General features: G+C 41.3%; 1 protein-coding gene across 2 annotated transcripts in view; it reads left to right on the forward strand.

Moving 5' to 3' along the window:
* The first annotated feature begins 1,049 nt into the window (after window positions 1–1,049).
* Window positions 1,050–17,767, forward strand: part of syn3 (synapsin III) — an 83,211-nt gene continuing 66,493 nt past the window's right edge. For both annotated transcript variants that reach the window (XM_070928845.1, XM_070928846.1), the window contains exons 1-2: window positions 1,050–1,468; window positions 10,667–10,724. In XM_070928845.1, the coding sequence (XP_070784946.1) occupies window positions 1,050–1,468; window positions 10,667–10,724 (477 nt within the window). The remainder of the gene's footprint in view (window positions 1,469–10,666; window positions 10,725–17,767) is intronic.

Here is a 17,767-nt window from a genome sequence, read left to right on the forward strand (position 1 = left end):
ACATAACGGTTTCCTTTCTCCCAGCGGGCTCTATCTGCTTTACAAAGAAATGAGCTGTGAATCCAACTTTGCATCATCACTGCTGTGTCACTGAATTATTTGCCAGCGGTTTTCTGTCCCACCGTACGTGGGTAACTTAATCTTATGCTAATCAGGTTTAGCAGATTCGTACTGTAGCTGTTATAAAAACACCCTTTCAATATATGAGCTTCTGTTTGGCACCTTCCTAAGCTTGGCACTTGCAGCTGAATGTTTTCCAGGTCTGACTCTTCACCTCAGATCTGATGTTTGCTAATTAGTGTGAAGATCAGAAAGCAGACAAGCATCACATGTTGCCACCATTTCCTTCTGAACTGAATGTATATGTGCCACTAAATCTCATCCTGAGGAATATCTACACGAACTGTATCTCGTTGAACGCTCAAAATGGAATTCTTTCTTTGTCGTGATAATATGCTAATATTCTTTTGCTCACTTGAGAAACAGCATTTTGAGAGCTGCATGCATGAATAACATTTTGCTCACTCGGGGACAGCCCAACAAGCTGTAAACACAACACTGACGTATTATCACAGTGTAAAGTTTATATGACAAATGGGCTAGCAAGCTAGCAAACACAGGGAAATATCTGGCTCTTTAGCTGCTAAATACGTTCACAAGCTAGTGGCTAACATTTTCTTTTGTATGCCTGCCTCTGCGCTTAGAAACAAGGTTAATGAGAGCGATGAGACTGAACCAAAAGCAGTTAAGTTGTGGGCCGTAAAATCATAACAATGTGCTGAAAGATGTTACTGAGTCAGGCGATCGACACTACACACCTTTCCCTTGATGTGTAGTCATTTTTTCCATTGTTAATATAGAAATATTGATTAATGCAGCTCTAATGTGTAATTTTTTTTTCATTAAAAGAGGGTGTTAGGGTAAAACAAATCAGATAGGAACAGCGTTGCAAAGCTGATCCTTTCTCCCTTCCTTTGTCTCCTGTGCAGGATTTCAGGCATTCTTCCCCCTCACCTCCTCTGGCCTGACTGACCCACCAGCCCATCACCATGAACTACCTCCGCCGGCGCCTGTCAGACAGCAGCTTTGTGGCCAACCTCCCCAATGGCTACATGATGGATCTGCAGAGGCCAACACCTCCAGGTTCATCCACCTCCTCTCCCGCCTCCCCGGCCACAGAGAGGCGGCAGCCCCCGAGCATCCCGAGTCAGACTCAGGGCTCGGGCCCGGCCTCAGGCCCGACCTCGGGTTCGACCTCGGGCTCGACTTCGGGCTCGACTTCGGGTTCAGGGAGCTTCCTCAGCTCCTTCTCCAGCGTGGTGAAGAGTGCTCAGATGGCCCAGAACGTCGCTGCCGCTGCACACGCCAAATCAGCAGCAACAGGAGCTGAAGGAAGCGGTCAGCCACCTAAACCTGTCATACGCAAGCCCAAGATCCTGCTGGTCATCGATGATCAGCACACAGACTGGTGAGTGGAAGTTTCATGGTGTTCCCTGTGGGGTATATAAGGTATATTTTCACATTTTGTTACATGTTTTCTGAATTCCAGTGCTCATGTCTCAAAGGAAAATCATTTAAATTGTACTTTTGTGCGTTCAAATGGCTTGTCTCTGACTTGTCTCAAACCAGTTCCTAGTTCAACACATAAATGGAACTGTAAGTTATTTGTTTTAGAGTGCCCCAATTCATTTTAAGTTTAGTTCCCTTGAAAAATCCATAATGGATCACAAAGACCAATGAGCATCTTAGCTCACTTGCTATCTTTACCGTCTGGAAGTAACATCACTAGAGTTCTGTTACATGATGCAGAGTAGTATCTGGGGAAAAACAAATTACAGCTCGACTTTTCAAAAGGTAAGTTCAAACTGAATAAGTGAGCACTTCTTTAGCATGCTGTATCCCTGGGCTTTCTTTAGCTCAAAGTGTGTGGAATCTTTATTACATGCAGTATCTAGCCAGTATGTTGTATTTCATAAGTCATTAAAGGTATAGTTTGATCTTTTTTTGGAAATAAGGTTATTTTCTGAGAGTTAGATGAGAAGATTGATACCACTCTCATGTGTAAAGTATGAAGCTTGAGGCAAGAGGCTGTTACCTTAGCTTAGCATAACTGTTGTTTGTTGTGTAGTTGCACCTCTTAACTCCCCCTTCAACCACAAATCGCAGTTTTTACATTCTGTTTGTGTGTTTTTGAACTTTCGACAGAGCCCAGCTAGCTGTTTCCTTCTGTTTTCAGTCTCTATGCTTAGATACGCCTGACACCTCCGTGCTCCAGCTCCATACTTAATGCACAGACGTGAGACTGATCTTCTCATCTAACTCCTGGCAAGAGAGGAAGTAATTGTATTTCCCAAGAAAAGTTTTCCTTTAAAATGCTGCTCTGAAGGCAACTTATCAGTGTAAGTAAACCAATTAGCCATCAAATTAGCATATGAAGAAAAATAGTGGCTGAGGTGCAAAAAATAACATTTTCACACTACGTACTTTGCTTACCTTTGTTTTTAGCTCTTGCTACATCAAAGACATTCTTCTGGGTCAGTTTTGAAAGGAGCAAGATGTCTTATTGTTTATGATAGACTCGTACGTCCTTGGCTTTTGCAGGCTTGTATCATGGCTCTCTGTGCTGGAATAGAAATTGTCATGGTAACAAGAGGAAGGTCCTTTGCTCTGGATATGACAGAAAAATAAGTCAACTTTAATGAGAAGAGACGGGTTCATCTTTCGGCAACATGCATGTTAAAGGTTAGATATCAGCTGTCTTTGACACTGTGGAGGAATTGATTTCTAGCTGCAGTCAAGACACACAGCAGCATGTTTATCATGTTTGTCTTACTCAATCAATAAGCCACTCTTCCATTTCCTGAATTGTTATTCTGTTGCCTGACATTTTCTGGTAAATCGAGCTCAGTGAAGCTGTTATTAGCTATTTCCAGCCCTTTGAATTTATCTACACAATTAACAGGGATCATTGTGTACCGAAGCATCTGTAGCTGAGGCTCAGCGGGGAGATCAGGCCGGGGTCTAAAAATGATCACTAAATTAAAGCGCCCTGCTGACAGCCATGTCAAAAGCACCAAGATTGCTCTCACTATTCTGAAAAGCCGGGAGCGGCCTCTTTTCTTTAATCCCGCTGGCTGAAATCCCAATAGGACCCGTTCCTCTTCACATCCCGGTGTTTCTGAAATGAGTCGTCAGAGGATCATCCACCCACTGAGGCGTCCAGGCTCACTCCGACTCTCTGAGGGACTCACTCTTTAGAGAACAGCAGGGGTTTTTATTCACCTAAACTATCTCAGTTAGTTAAAGAGAGAATAACGGAGGCTTTGACAAAAGGTTGGTTGCTTTTTTAGTACGTGAAGCAAATAGAAGGTCATTTTTCTCGAGGACTGATGATAGTGTACAGGGTTGGCACAGTAAAAGCTACACCTGTACAATATAATGCAATCCACTGCAGTAGTAGTCAGTTAAGTTAACTTACTGTATATTATGAATATAATGTAGTATATATTATATTTTTTGCACAATATATTTTAGTTGTAGTAGTAGTGGTCTCATTTTTCGAAAAAGAACGTCTTCCTTTTCCATTAATTTATTTTCTTTTGTCGCTTATTCCTTTTTGGTGGACGTACAGTAGTAGATTTGGGACGTCCCAACATGCACACAGGGACATAAACTTCTGTTTTCCATCTTCTGTTTTCCAGGTAACACTGCAGAGAATACCGTAATGGTAATTCTTATAAGTCTTTATTTTCTTTAAGCCTTCAAAGGTTCCTTTCTTAAAGGAAGGTAAATATGAGTCCACGAGATGAAAAGATTGTTCAGGATGCAAATCAAGTGACAGGCGTCATCACTGACGGATGTCTTTCCACTTGTGTTAGGTTCAATCAGTGTGAGATAGAGGGACCAAATTCACATGAGCTCTAAACAGTTGATCAAAGGAATAGTACATATGAAATCATCCTTACAATATATATATATATATATTTGTCTTTACCGAACATTAAAGGGGTATTCCAGAAATTTAGTACCACATTTTCATAAAGGTGGGGGCTTGCCCCAAAAAATTGAAGCAGCAGAGGCTGAGATAGTAGTGTAGTCCTTCGTATTGATCAAGCTCCAAAAACATTGTATCCTACATTTTCCATGATACAACTGTATATTGTCTTTCATTCGCTGACGATGTCATCAGGGTTATTTTATTCAGACTTTCTAACACACTCCCCAAAGACACTATACAACTGTTTTCACAGGCTGAATAGTATTCCTCATGACGTTAACTGAACTTCATTAGTAAAATTGGTGCCCTCTTTAAAAGTGGAGCAAAACTGAAGCATCATAAGAAAAGAGACATGAGAAGTGAGTGAAGTTGTTGCCTTGTGCTTGTAATGCTTGTAATGCTGGTTGTTCCTATAAAAAAAAAACTACTGGCATCTGCATGACTGGATTAACCCATGTATTGGGGGCATTTTTCGGAAGGGACCCTCTGATAGTCTGATAGGGGTATCTGCAACTCCAGTGGTTCCTGTCTCAAATGGAAATGGCCACTGAACATGGGTCCAAGAAAGCTACATTTTTAATATTAATATTAATTTACCTTTTCATGATTTTTTTTTTAGATTAGATTAAATTGATTTAGTTTGATTTGTAATTCAGCCTGTTCCTTTTTTGGCCACAAGGTGGCATTGTAGTTCAACTTCAGCTTCACAGAGAAAATGCTCAACAGTTTTCTCATGCTTTGATATTTCTGTGAAGAAGTGAAAGGCTTTGGCCAGCAGATGGTGATGTGTGATAGCCGCTGATGTTATACATGAAACACTCTTCCTCTGCTGCTGTGACAATCAGCACTTGCAGTGTTTGAGCTTACAGATGCTCGGTAATCAACTCAAAGCAGGATATTATCCACAAACACAGACTGAAACAATCTACTTCACACTGAAGTGACTCTTATATAAATGCATGTTAAGCTGCATTAAGACACATTTTTAGGATTGACCTTGACTTTAAACTCAGACTTCAGAGTTCTTCAGTCTTCACCCAGAGAAAGCAGCACTCACCAGTCTTTTTCTTTGTCATCACTTTGTTGTCATTTAAACAGACAATTGCAGCTTGAAAGTATCAATTAGCACTGACATTGATGCTAATATCCAATTCTAGGTTTCCCATTGCTATTCTGAACACAGGCACACAGGTACAGATGTGAGGCACAGATACGAAACATGCCGCTTTGAGGCAATTTTTACCAAAAATCGAGTCAAATCTTTTTTTAGATGCAGTGCGACTTACACTTTCCCAGGATATCATTATCGCTGATGTCCATTGTGGATAAATGTCCATAAATCTGCTTAGAAATAATGGACAAAATATGCTCCTTATAACTCCAGAACCTGCCTAAGAATCATCATGTTTTTAAGTTTTCTTCAGTATCAAAGTAATCCAGTGATAGTTGTCTGTACAGCCATGGGTGCATTGCAAACAGGGACTGCTAACAGCTAATTGGCATACTTTAAATGGTGAAATATACATTTTGGCATTGGTTTGTCAATTTTGTCTCTTAGCATCAGTGGTATCACTGACTTTTCTAAAGCTTGGCTTAGTACCATTTTAGTAAGATGCTAGATACAAGAAACCCAAACTTGGTCAAAGGGGAAGAGGCCTGGTTAGAGTTGAGATAGGATGAGCAAGCAACCATTACAGTTGACTGTGATAGGCTAAGATCCTTGTCAATCTAGCGAACCCTCCCTAAATCATAAATCACCGCCAAGACACACATTAGAAGGAGTTATATTATTGATAACCCCACTCGTTCGTTCGTTTCCCAGTCTCTTCAGTCTGAGTTTTCTTGAAACCAGTATCTAGTGGCCATTGCATCATGCATCACTAGGCCAGTACATAGTGGCTTCGGTATTAGAGCTTGGTTTTCGCCGTTTGGTCTTTATACTCTGTCTCGTAGCTCTTTTCTGCCACACAGAGAGAGATGACTTTTAGGTTTGTTGGGAACAAACGGAAGAACACTTAAATGTCTCTTTACAGCAATATAAAAGAGGCCTCTCAGTCTGCAGCAGATTATGCACTTTGTTCTGCTTTATCTCCAGAGATCCACCCTTGCTGTGGTCATTTTTATGCAAAATAGCACTGACAAATGTTAGCCGTGAGAGTGTCTGTGGTGCTGCTTATGTTAAAGATAAGATGGCAACAGCACTGAGGTAATTTTAATGTCGGCCTCAAAGTCATTTCAAAAAGTGACTCTGAATCCAAGACCCTTCTGTGACTGTTAATTAGAGTGTTACATAGAAAAGGCGTTGAGTCTCACGTGTCACTTCAAAAGGTGAAGCATGAGGCAGCAGTGTAACAGTTAAAACTCGACCCTCTAAGACAAGGACAACTCGTAAAAAAAAAAAAGACCAAATATTTGGCTGCTGCTTTGGCAACGTGTCTGTGTCACGGTGTTGGCTTTTTCAGTAACAGTGTTTGCTTTTAGGACAATGTGAAACCTGCTTTTAGGAGTCCTGTTGTTGATTCATGGAACATGAGGAAATAGGCACACTGTATGCTGCTTTGCTGTTGAAATCTCTGTGCTTGTTGCTGAAAAAGAAATCAAGACACTGGCCAAATTTCTAATTTACTTGATGGTCCTGTAGTGATTCCAGATGTAATCTTGTTTTTGTCTTTCAAGCCACCGTGTGTTCCACAAGTCTTCCAGCAGTCACCAGCTAAACAGATGAGTTGTATTTTTCATCCATTTCCATAAATCAACATTGATCTTATCCCATCTGTGATCATCGGTTCAGCTGGGGCCACAGCAGCCAACCAAACTGTTTTAACTGGAGGAAAAACTGTGATAGAGGGCTAAAGCCACTGCACAACTTTACTCTATTGCATTGGCAAAAGTCCACCAGATAAGCAATCACAATAAACTGTAACCATCCACCACTACCCTTTCTCTCTCAGTATCCAAGGCAACCACACAGCTATAGATGTCCAGACTCAATTATTATCATATCAGGCAAAATATAGAAGTAAATCCCCTGAATCCCCTGATGATGCAGGACAGTTCAGATAGCACAGTCTTTCTGGATTGTCCTGACTTGAAGGCATGGTGAAGGTATCACAGTGGATGGCGGGGGTGTCCGTCCATCCATCGCCCCTGCCTTGGGGTTGGATTTCCTCTTGGGCATTCCAGCAGAGAGGCTGAGGTCTCTGGGGAAACGCTGCTCTGTCCTGACAGGCTTGGCCTCCAGCAATGACTGATGAACAATAGCAGTACACAGCACTGAGGCAAAGTCTCCGAGAGCATCACCGCCACCACCGACAATACCTCCTTTTCTGTCTCTATGTCTCTCTCTCTCTCTCTCTCTCTCCCTCGCTCTCAGGCTGACATGTAGGACGTTTTGCCAGGAAGCTGTCAGTCTGCTTGCACTGTGTTCTGAATGATATGAGCATCTGATTGCTCTGGCAAAGTGTTTACTTCTCCATGTACGTAGCAGGGTACTATAAGATCCTCTGGTTGCCGTTAGCCATAAGAACAGGGTTTTAATTTCATGTTTTGTCTGAAGAGTGAGCCAACACACCGCTGAACATCTCAAGGGCAAAAAGAAACAGAAAATCTTCTTGTGGCATTTAGCAATCCATGCTGCACCTCACAAACAGGGCGAAAGTTCACAAACACCAGCAGGCCAAGTGCTTAACCTGCCCAGCACCAAACAGCAGACAGACAAAGTTAGCAGCTTGAACATGTTGCATGCTTCAGCAGCTAAAGGGCCAGATATTTTGCTTAGGAGTTGGTGGAGGCCGGAAACCGAGCTAAAAGGAGAGTAAATATTGAACTTACATTTGTCAGGTGGACACAAACTCGATTCCAAATGAAATGATCATGTTGCTCCATAACTGCTGGAAGTGTAAGTAGGCAACTTGCTAATAAGGTTACCATATCAACTTAAAAAGTGACCACTATGTAAGTGTTGTGTTTTATAGCTTGTTTCTGCTGCCTCCAAGTGGCCAAAAAATTACAACAACTACACAACTGGTCAGATTATGATGAAACTTGAAGGGTTTTCTATTACTGGGAACGCTGCGTCCTTCATAGGAGAAAACATGAGCTAAACCAACACATGGGGAATTTAATCTTCATGTAAAAATATGTGTCCAGCATAGAAAATCTCCTCTGTAAACACGGCAGTATTAGCACAACATCAAGTTTAGCGGAGTGGATACGAATAGAAGCAGGGATAACAGTAAAAACACACTGGAGGGTCAATTGGTTTTGTCCACATACATGAGTCATACGCTTCCTATTAGTGGTACACAAAAGAAGGAACATATTCTCATGGTAAAAAAAAAAAAGGGAATTCAGCTCCATGGTGTTTATACAGTGGGTGTGTGCATGCCTGGGAGAAGGAAAGCCCAGACCTCTTTGCGGAGCTGAATGTTTACGTTTGAACACATATAAAGCCGTTGTTCAAACCCAGCGCCCTGTAAATTAAATTGATCACTTGGAGTGACGACATGTTTTGCAATACCTTGAAATGCATACCAGTCATTTTTAGGCAGTGAGCCTACGGGTCCTGCCTTATGCTCAGTGGTGGTGGTCCAGGGTGACAGGGGGCACTGCCTGTCTAGTATGTAGGTCAGTCATGCTGAAGATTCACGACTTCCAAAATTACAGAGAATGAGACAGCTAGAGACCCAAAACTTTTCAAGTCCAACAGCTGGTAGACGTTAAGAACAAGGCCCCTCTCAGTGGCCAGGTAATGAACGTAAATGAACGGACCTAAAAGGACAGATGTAGGGAGACGAAAACAAAGAGGCGGTCATGGAGAAGACAAGTGGAGGAGGACAGAGGCTTTGTTGGTGAGAGGCTCTGAGAAAAAACGCTGCGAAAGGAAAATGTGTTTTGGTGTGAGTAGGTCGAGAGGCACTCTAAATCCCAAACAGCCTGTCCCAGTAACCGAAGGCCTCTAGCATGTAGCCTAGATCCTCAGCTACACACAGCTCCAGCCTGAAGCCCTCGACAGATTGTTGACTGTCCCACGCCTGCAAGGGGTGAGAGTTCAACGCTGAGACCCACAGAGGACTAGAACACAACATGGTTATGGATGATAAAATGACGGAAAATGTGCTTTAGAGAATGCAAAATAGGTATGTATGTTTAGTTGTAGTGTTTCTCATGCCATGGTCCCCAATCCCTGGGCCGTGGACTGGTACTGGGCCGTGAGGAAACAATCTGATTTGAACTAAATTCGTCAGCACATAAAGCCCTGCATCACCTTCTCACTGTAGCTACTCAATCTGCATGTTCTGTGTTCCTGTTACTGTTGCAAATAGCTAACATGGGTAAAAAGCAAAATCTTCGAGGGGTTTTTGTTTTGGAGGAGGGTAACATTGTCACTACAAAACGGTCTGTGGTGGAAAAAAGGGTGGGAACCCCCTGCCGCAAAGCAGTTCTTCAGATTTCCCTCCTAATCCAGCCTGGTCACTGGTCTGGTCTGGATCCCACAAGTCCGCAATTGAATTTTACCGGAGGACACTCCATCGTGTCCTGGTCCATTGTGTACTGGAGTGTTCACACTCGTAAAGTCAGGAAACTCCGCTGTTTGTTCTTGTTACTGTAGCAAACTTGGTATAGTGATGCTATTCAAACTCCAGCGTCACCAAATAGTAGCACTAAGAGAACTGTGGTAGAATTTAAGGGGAACACCACATATCTTACAAATAATAAATACTGGAGAGCACGACTCAGACTCGTCTTCTCTGGAGGGAGGTTTCCAAAGTCTGAGAAAATGATCTGGGATTGGACTTGGAGACAGAAATCCTGTGTTGCAAACTGGGGGCATTAAGTTTGGAATACATGGGCAGACAGAAAGGGTCCAACAATTATGTTCATCATAGGAAATAAAGGATCCAGTGTTTTTGGAACTTGATTCACAATCATGCCAGACTGAAGTTACAGGAATTAGAATCCGATGGTGGCATTACATGTTAATGTCACGTTTAATAGTGCCAAGTGCACTTAAATGAACCAAATGTAAACAACAATAACAATAACAACTTTTCAGCTTTAAATGGCGTAGTGGATCCACATACGTCTCAGTGCTGGATGATTCCTGTATTTCCTTCTGAACGTGGCTCCTGAGCTTTACAGCAGTAACAGAAATATCAATTCATTGTTGCCACCGGCGTTTAGTTTCACCTTGACCACATTCTGCTGTCTCTCACACACACACACACACACACACACGCACACACACACACACACACACAGGGTCTATCCTTCCATCAGTGAGTTCTCTTTATTAAAAGCACTGTATTTCACTAGTTACTCTTTGCCAAGAAATGTTGTTTACTTGAAGCCCTGCGAGGTCAGATTCTGTGATTATGGAAAATATGAGTCATTATTTTACCCGCTCACAAGGTATTTTGGAAGGTCTGTTGAAATTTCGTCTCTCCTTCAATCAAATAAACAAAGGATATTTTAAGGTTGTTTTGTCTGTTATGAGTGTTTGGAGCATATACAGTACACTGTGCTGTTGTTGCAGGGGAGGAATCCACATGTTGAAGCACACATATGACCTAAAGATAGACAAATCAATCCTTGCATGTCATATCTGCAGATGATTCATTAAATGTATCTAAAGGCATACTTTTTGACAGTTTGTCTGTTTCTTTGCAGGGCAAAGTATTTTCGAGGGAAGAAGCTGAACGGAGAGTATGAGATACGGGTGGAGCAGGTATGATAAATTGTTTTTACATCAATTCTGCCTTGTTAGATATTTTAATCAATCATTTCAAAACTATGGAATTGAAAAATGGCCAGACAAGTATATTTCCTCAAACTATTCCTTTAAAGTAGCCTGATTTTAATTAAATACATTACATGCTGTATGCAGAGAAATACGTGCGGAAATCCAGACATACAGTATTTACAGTGTGTAGATATCATCTAATTTACTTCAAATAACTGTTCAGTTGTACATCTGCAAGCCATTGTTGAGACTAGAGCTGTCTTTGAAATGGAGTGGTGGGTTTTTATGAGAGGGAACCACAAAAAGCTGGACCGGTGACTTTATAGCCTGTTTGCTCAACTCTGTACTGTTGTGGTCACATCCTCTTTCAGGGACGGGGTGGGGTTGGAATATGAGTCAAGATTTTTCTATGAAATGTAAACTTTCATGGATTTTTTTTTCCAAAAATCTTGTGGTGTCACAAATTTTGAACCCCAATAAAAATGTGGCGAAGTTAATTAGGCCCCTTAAGTTGATAGTGAGGGGGACCATACGAGCCCCCTCCCCAAAGCTCAGCTAGAACTCCAACTGACCTACTTAGATCCAGTTGGACCCTCCACTCTTTCCCAGAAGCCCTCCGTGTTGACGATAACAAGTCAGTCGCTAATTGCCTTCAGCAGCCAGACTCTTCACAGGCTGTTAGTGCACCTCGCTGAGAGCCTTAGGACGATGGAAACCCAATCTCTGTGTGAAAAGTTAGCGACATGCTGAGATGAACCCTTTTAGGGGATGACAATAAAAGCAGAGCGACCCATTGCACTTTCTCCCTCTCTCTTCACTCTCACTTTCTTTTTGGCTTTTTAACATATCTACCCAGCAAACAATTTAACATTAAAAAGACTTTTTTTTCACTGGTCTGCACCAACACTAAGGTTAAAACAATCTAAGTTGTTCAAAGCTGCTACCTACTAATGTAAATATCTTTCTAATTTTAGTTCAAAACAGCTATAAAGGCTGTTTTGAGATATATATATATATATATATATATATATATATATATATATATATTACCATAAAATTATATCATATTGTGATCATTTTTATCTTAGTTGGATTGACATTGACCTAACCCATTATATGCTAGCTGTCATCTATCAGGTCTGAACCAGTGCTCACAAGCCCCAAACTAACATAACTCTTCTCTGGCTTACTTACTTGCTGCCATATAAGGTGCCATCTTTGGACTCCAGCACAGACTCACCGCAGCATGTGATGCTGCAGTGCGGAGGCCTGTTGCCAGTCGGCATCAAAGAGAAAGAGAGCGCAGCTTTGATTCCTCAATGTAATATCTGTCATTAAGGCTGCCCTGCCACCTGTACCTTCCCCTGCCGCTGCCCCACAACAAAATTGGGAGCCCATTGTTGTGGATCATTCCCTCTCATTTACATGACCCGCTTTGAAGTTGCATGTGACACCTGAGGTCCTGTGTCCACCGGGTAACTCTTTTTATCCTATAAACAGATGCTCATGGGAGCGCCAGTGGTGGTTCTGTGCGTTCCTAAGTGACTAATAGAAACAGGCTTGAGTCATTGCTTTTTTGCGAAATTATAAAATATGTTCAGTCATAATTCTTGATACTCTGCATGCCAAAAACATGCCATGCGATCCTCACAGTCAGATTAGTATAACAGCATACCGTTTTTTTGATTCAAAATAAAAACAGAAATGTAAAGAGAGGGCCTCACTGACTGTATAATCTATATTAACTTGTATATACAGTTAATCCCTTGTGGTTCGGAAGGAGAGTTAATGTGCAGTTACATCAGGTCAATGCTCATATATCATGAGCCTGTGACTAATTTTAACTTTAACTTAAATAATGAGATCCAGAAAACCGATAAAACTAAGGCAAAAAAAACGATGAAAAAAATACTGTCATACCGTTTTCTTTCTGGTTTATATCCCCTCTTTTTTGCAGTCATGTCATAATCCTAGTAAAAATCCAAACAATAAAAGTCTCCAGTCATGCTAACAGCTAGCTTTGGGAGGCTGGACTTGGGCACAGTGGTGCTTTGAGCTAAATGCTAATGTCAGCATGCTAACATGCTCACAATGACGATGTAAGATGCTGATATTAAGCATGTAATCTTTACCATGTTCATCAAGTTTAGCGTGATAGCATTAGCACTAAACACAAAGTTGAGCTGAAATATTTACAGCTAGTAAAATCACGCATTTTTTCTTTTTACATTTCTGTTTGGGTATCTATTAATTACGGTTTTGTTTATGTCTGTGAACTTGTAGGCAACGAGTAAAACTGACCTATATCTTCAATTATGACCAATTGAAAAACACAAAATGCTGATAGGAATCACGCTTGTCAATTTATGTCTGTAAATTTAGCACAAATTGATATAATCAGAAAAATGAAGGATAGGGCCTTTAAAGCGAGGCTTTGTAACTTTTGCTACCACAAATGAAGATTATGGGATAATGTTAAAAAACAGGTTTTTAAAACTCTACTCTAACAGTAGCACAAGTGGAACGAGTTATAAAGCTAGTGACCTGTTGTGCTAACATTAGCTAAAATTAACCAGGAGGAAAATTGTATTGTTTCTCCTTTCAAAAGTTACAAAGTCTCAGTTTAAAGGTGGGCCCAGCCTCTGGCCCACGATATCTCACAGTAGTTGACTGAAGATAATTTGGCCCACTGACTCAAATGACTCATGACTCATTTGCTATCTGGACACATATGCTTGCCACTTCACTTGGACACAGAGCTTAGGTGCGTTCATTCAGAGTAGAGGTGCGTTCCAAAGATCTTTGGAGTTTAGGGGATTAGGCATTGCCTACGATACCTTTTGAAGTATCTTGGATGTGTGTAGCATGGTGGCAGTGCCAGGCTGAGGGCCTCTTGAGCTGAGATCTTGTGCAGTGAAAGTTGTCACCCTGCTTGTGATGTTTGACACTTTAAAATCATAACAGTCCATTGTGGGGGAAAAAATGTCATAATCAATGTTCACCTGCTGCGATCAAAGTTGACCGCACGCATGATGACACCAAACAAAAGACTGCCAAACAAGCCTGTTTGCTACCCACAAGCCCTGCAAAGTCATAAACACTGCAATTTACACAATTGGACAAATTAGGTAGTTAAATTTGAAGGGGTCTGTTGTTTGTGAAAGAACAAGGGGCAGTTCTTCAGGGTTTGCCGGACCATGTGTGGTTTGGGTCGGGCAGGGCAACATCTGCTCAGCAGGCGCATGACCTCAGCGTTGTCCACACTCCTTTCTGCTGCAGTCATGGCAGCTCACAGGCAGTTGGCTGTATGTTATCCGTACCCTTTTTGGCTGGTATTTGCACGTGACAGAGGGCATCTGGGTAAAACTTGCTCAAGATGGATGATTTGGTTTTGTACTTGCTGCCGACATTTGACTGATCCAGCTTCCGTCATGCCTTCTGTTGCCCTGTTGCATTTAGCATCTGTCTTAGATTTCAACATTTAGTGCCTCAATGGATTATTTCACTGTTGTACAAGGTGGTAGTGATTAGCGACAAATACTTCTCTGTGGTGCACATGAATGGTCCACTGTACTTCAGACCTCAATTGCATCAGTATGTGATTCAACCGAACTTATCAAGGGTTACTAACAATTCAGAGGTAGTCAACAAAAAAGTCTGCCCTGCAACTACAAATCAAATCAGTACAATCTGTTCCCTCTTAACATTTGTACACAAAAGTGAATAGCCTTACCTCATATAACTCTAACGTGTCAGCTTACCACTTGCCAGACTATTTTTTGCACATTCTTATTCTCCAGTTAGCATGCACTACAGTCCAAGAGTAATGGAACAGCTACTTCTATGCAGTGTTTTCTATTCAAAGCTGTACTTCATCTTTGTTGGTCAAGGTTTTCCCCATTGAAAATAAAGAGGTGAAGCAATAAAAGAAGCACTTTGTGTCACAGAAAAACATCTATTTTCAGATGAAAGGAAACCACACAATAAGAGGCCCCATCTGGGCTAGAACAATTTTATCAACAGCTTTTCCAATTTGGTCCTCCACTTTTGACAAAAAATAAAAACAGAACTATCAGTGGAACAATGTCAGTATTAAAATGAATACAATAGGCATTTGTGGAGAGGAAAAATTAAAGTTCAGTAAGGTTAATTACGGCTTAGATCTGTGTAAACAGTTGGCTCCTTGTAATGCCTCTGTAATTAGAAATCCTAATAATGTGATACATTGTATTCAAGTGCTCTTTTCCTCAATCATCACAATAAAATCTACTTTATTTTCAGTATTGAATCTTTATTGGGGGTTTTTGTGTTTTCTACAACTGCTTTATATATATGTTTGCAATCTCCGTAGTATAACATTTCTGTACTGGCATATTTTCATCTAATCTTGACAGTTCAAGTGTTTTCATGTCTTACTTTACAGCTGAGGGTTCAGCTGCTTTCAGTGCTGACTCATTAATCAATCATTAATGTATGAATCAGCTTTTTTGGTTTACAGTTCAACTGACATTCTAACTTTTATCTCAAATTCCTCAAATGACAGTTCAATTTACACTTCACCTGGTGGTTCAACTGCTTTCCGTGCTTACATGTCAACATTTCTGTGGCTTAGACGTGGGCTGGCATTTTAGCTGCTTTCTTCTCTTCAGCTGACAGTTCAACTGCTTCCAGCTTTTTCGCAAAACTGTTAGTCCATCTACTGCTACTAGTCAAACTGACCACTCACCCGCCTACAGGGCTTAAACTTGAAACTGAAAATTCTTTCAGCCACTACCCATCAACTAATGATTTCAGCTGCTTTCAGCTCATGGACTTCAACTGAAACCATAGCTCATTCAATACTTCATCTTAAACTCACACCAACACACATTTTAAGACATTTTTATCCTGTTTACAGTGTTTGCACCTGCAGTTTTTTTTTTACATTTTCTTAAGAACATTTAGCGTTTTCCAGTTATCTTACTGCCAAGAAAAATGTTGACCTAGTTGACCAGTCCTCCCAAGTTGTTTTTGCCAAAGGACAAAAGGTCTTGTTTACAATTTGACTCATGGCCAAACAAAAGGCACCTTAACCACCTGAACCTCAGTGACACAGGGTTATTCCAAATCTAAATATACTCACAAAGATTCCAGATGAGCTACTGTCAAGTGGTGTTTACTGTACTGTCCACAGGTTCACATGGCTTGTCGGGACAGAGTGTACGCAGCACTGCAGGGATAAATGAGGCTTGTCTATAAATTGCTGTGGCTAAGCAAAAACAGTTCCTTATTGAGATATTGTGAATTCAAGTAGAAGATTGTGTTGATTACAGTGCCATTTTCATATAAATAACAATGTTGTATGTCTGTGGTCTTTGACACAACAATGATCCAGCACATATTAAGTCCATGGAAGCTTTTCCATTAGCTCTCCTGTGGTAGAGAGAAAGAAACGTGTTTTACAATTCTAGTTTCCTTGGATTACTGTAAATAAACCAATTACCAGAGAGCAGTGGGAGTCACTATGGCTGGCAATAACCCAAACTGCAGAAACTCAAACAACAGAAGAACAAGCTCCTCAGTAAGGAGAAATATTCACCTTAAGACATGGTTAATCGTAACCATACTGTCTTCTGTTATTCTGTTCCTCCCAATGAGTTGGCTGAAAGCTATTTTTATTTTTGAGATGAGAAGAATCAGCTCTGGAGGCAGTTGTCCCATGTATCACTTCCTGTTTTCCTTTCCCAGGGCAAGAGCTGCACCAAGACAAGTGTCTGAATGTGTTACCGTGATGGTAACCATGGTGCTGTGAAAAGCCTCCTGCCCTGGCTTCTGGGCCTGTGCCCTGCACTAGCCACTTCATCCATTACTGCCCAATGACAGTGGTTCTTAGCACTGCTCTTACCCAGAACCAGCCAATCAGAAAAGACGTGGAATGCTCAGCCCTTGCCAAAATGTTGCCCACTCTCTGGTTTTATCTGGTCGCAGCAAAAGTCAACGTAGGCCCCTGTGTTTGGGATGGGATTTGTTTAGGAGATGCAATGATGGAGGATGTGTGTGCGTGTGCATGTGTGTTTGATTGTGCGTTTGGGTGTGTTATGCATTTAAGAATCTTTTTTAGCAAGGCATGTGCTGCTGAGCACACAGATGTTTCTTTCAGAAGCGGTTATCAGTAGAGAAGAGCTGAGAAAAGGAAGGGAGCCAAGTGCATGTCCTTGAGGCACATGGAGTGTGAGTGGCGCCTCGTTGTCCCCTAAATAAGATTACGGCATTTACTCGCCCCCTGCTCATCCTCTGAGAGTGCAACACAATAAATAAAAGAAGTGGGTGTTTTTTTTTCTCTTGGCAAAAAAAAAACCCAGTTTCGTTACGTTGGCACATTCTTTTCATAACCAACTCACTCCCCCATACGGAGTTTACATGGGCCACAGCGCTGGATGAAAGGGAAATTTATCTCTGAGAGAATATTGCTGATAATATTTCCTTTTTATGTCGATGAAAGCCCTTGTAAAGCTTGGTAAGGCAGGCTTAAAGTCTCAAATTATGATCACAGTATGACAATGTGTAGATAGCAAATGACTTAACTTGCCATGCAAGCTGGGTTGAGTAGAGGGTCAGCTGGAGGATATGCTTCCATCCCCATCCATTTGGCGTTTTCTTTCTGTATGAGACGTGTTGCACTGCCTGTCTGTTGAAGCCTACAGAGCGGAGCAGCTTACTGCAGGTTTGTGTTCTTGTGAGGCGATCAGCTTGCTGTCATTCAAACTCAATTGTGCTAGCTGTGAGGTTTTTGTACAAATCACAAAATGTTCATAAACAAAAATAATTGAAGATAAAGTTACTTGATGGTTTTGCTCTTTTTAACTGGATGGATAGTGTTTTTTGGCCACAGCTGTAAACACAACATTGACATAGTATTACCTTGTAAAATGGATATAGTAACATGTTAGCAAATAATTTGCTATTTCCACATTCAGAAGACATGGAGCAACATTAGCACTGATTGGAAGTAGTGTTGTTGGCGACCTAACAAATGTAAGTCCAATATT

The sequence above is a fragment of the Enoplosus armatus genome, chromosome 22 (assembly GCF_043641665.1).
Source record: "Enoplosus armatus isolate fEnoArm2 chromosome 22, fEnoArm2.hap1, whole genome shotgun sequence".
Taxonomy (NCBI): Eukaryota; Metazoa; Chordata; class Actinopteri; order Centrarchiformes; family Enoplosidae; genus Enoplosus; species Enoplosus armatus.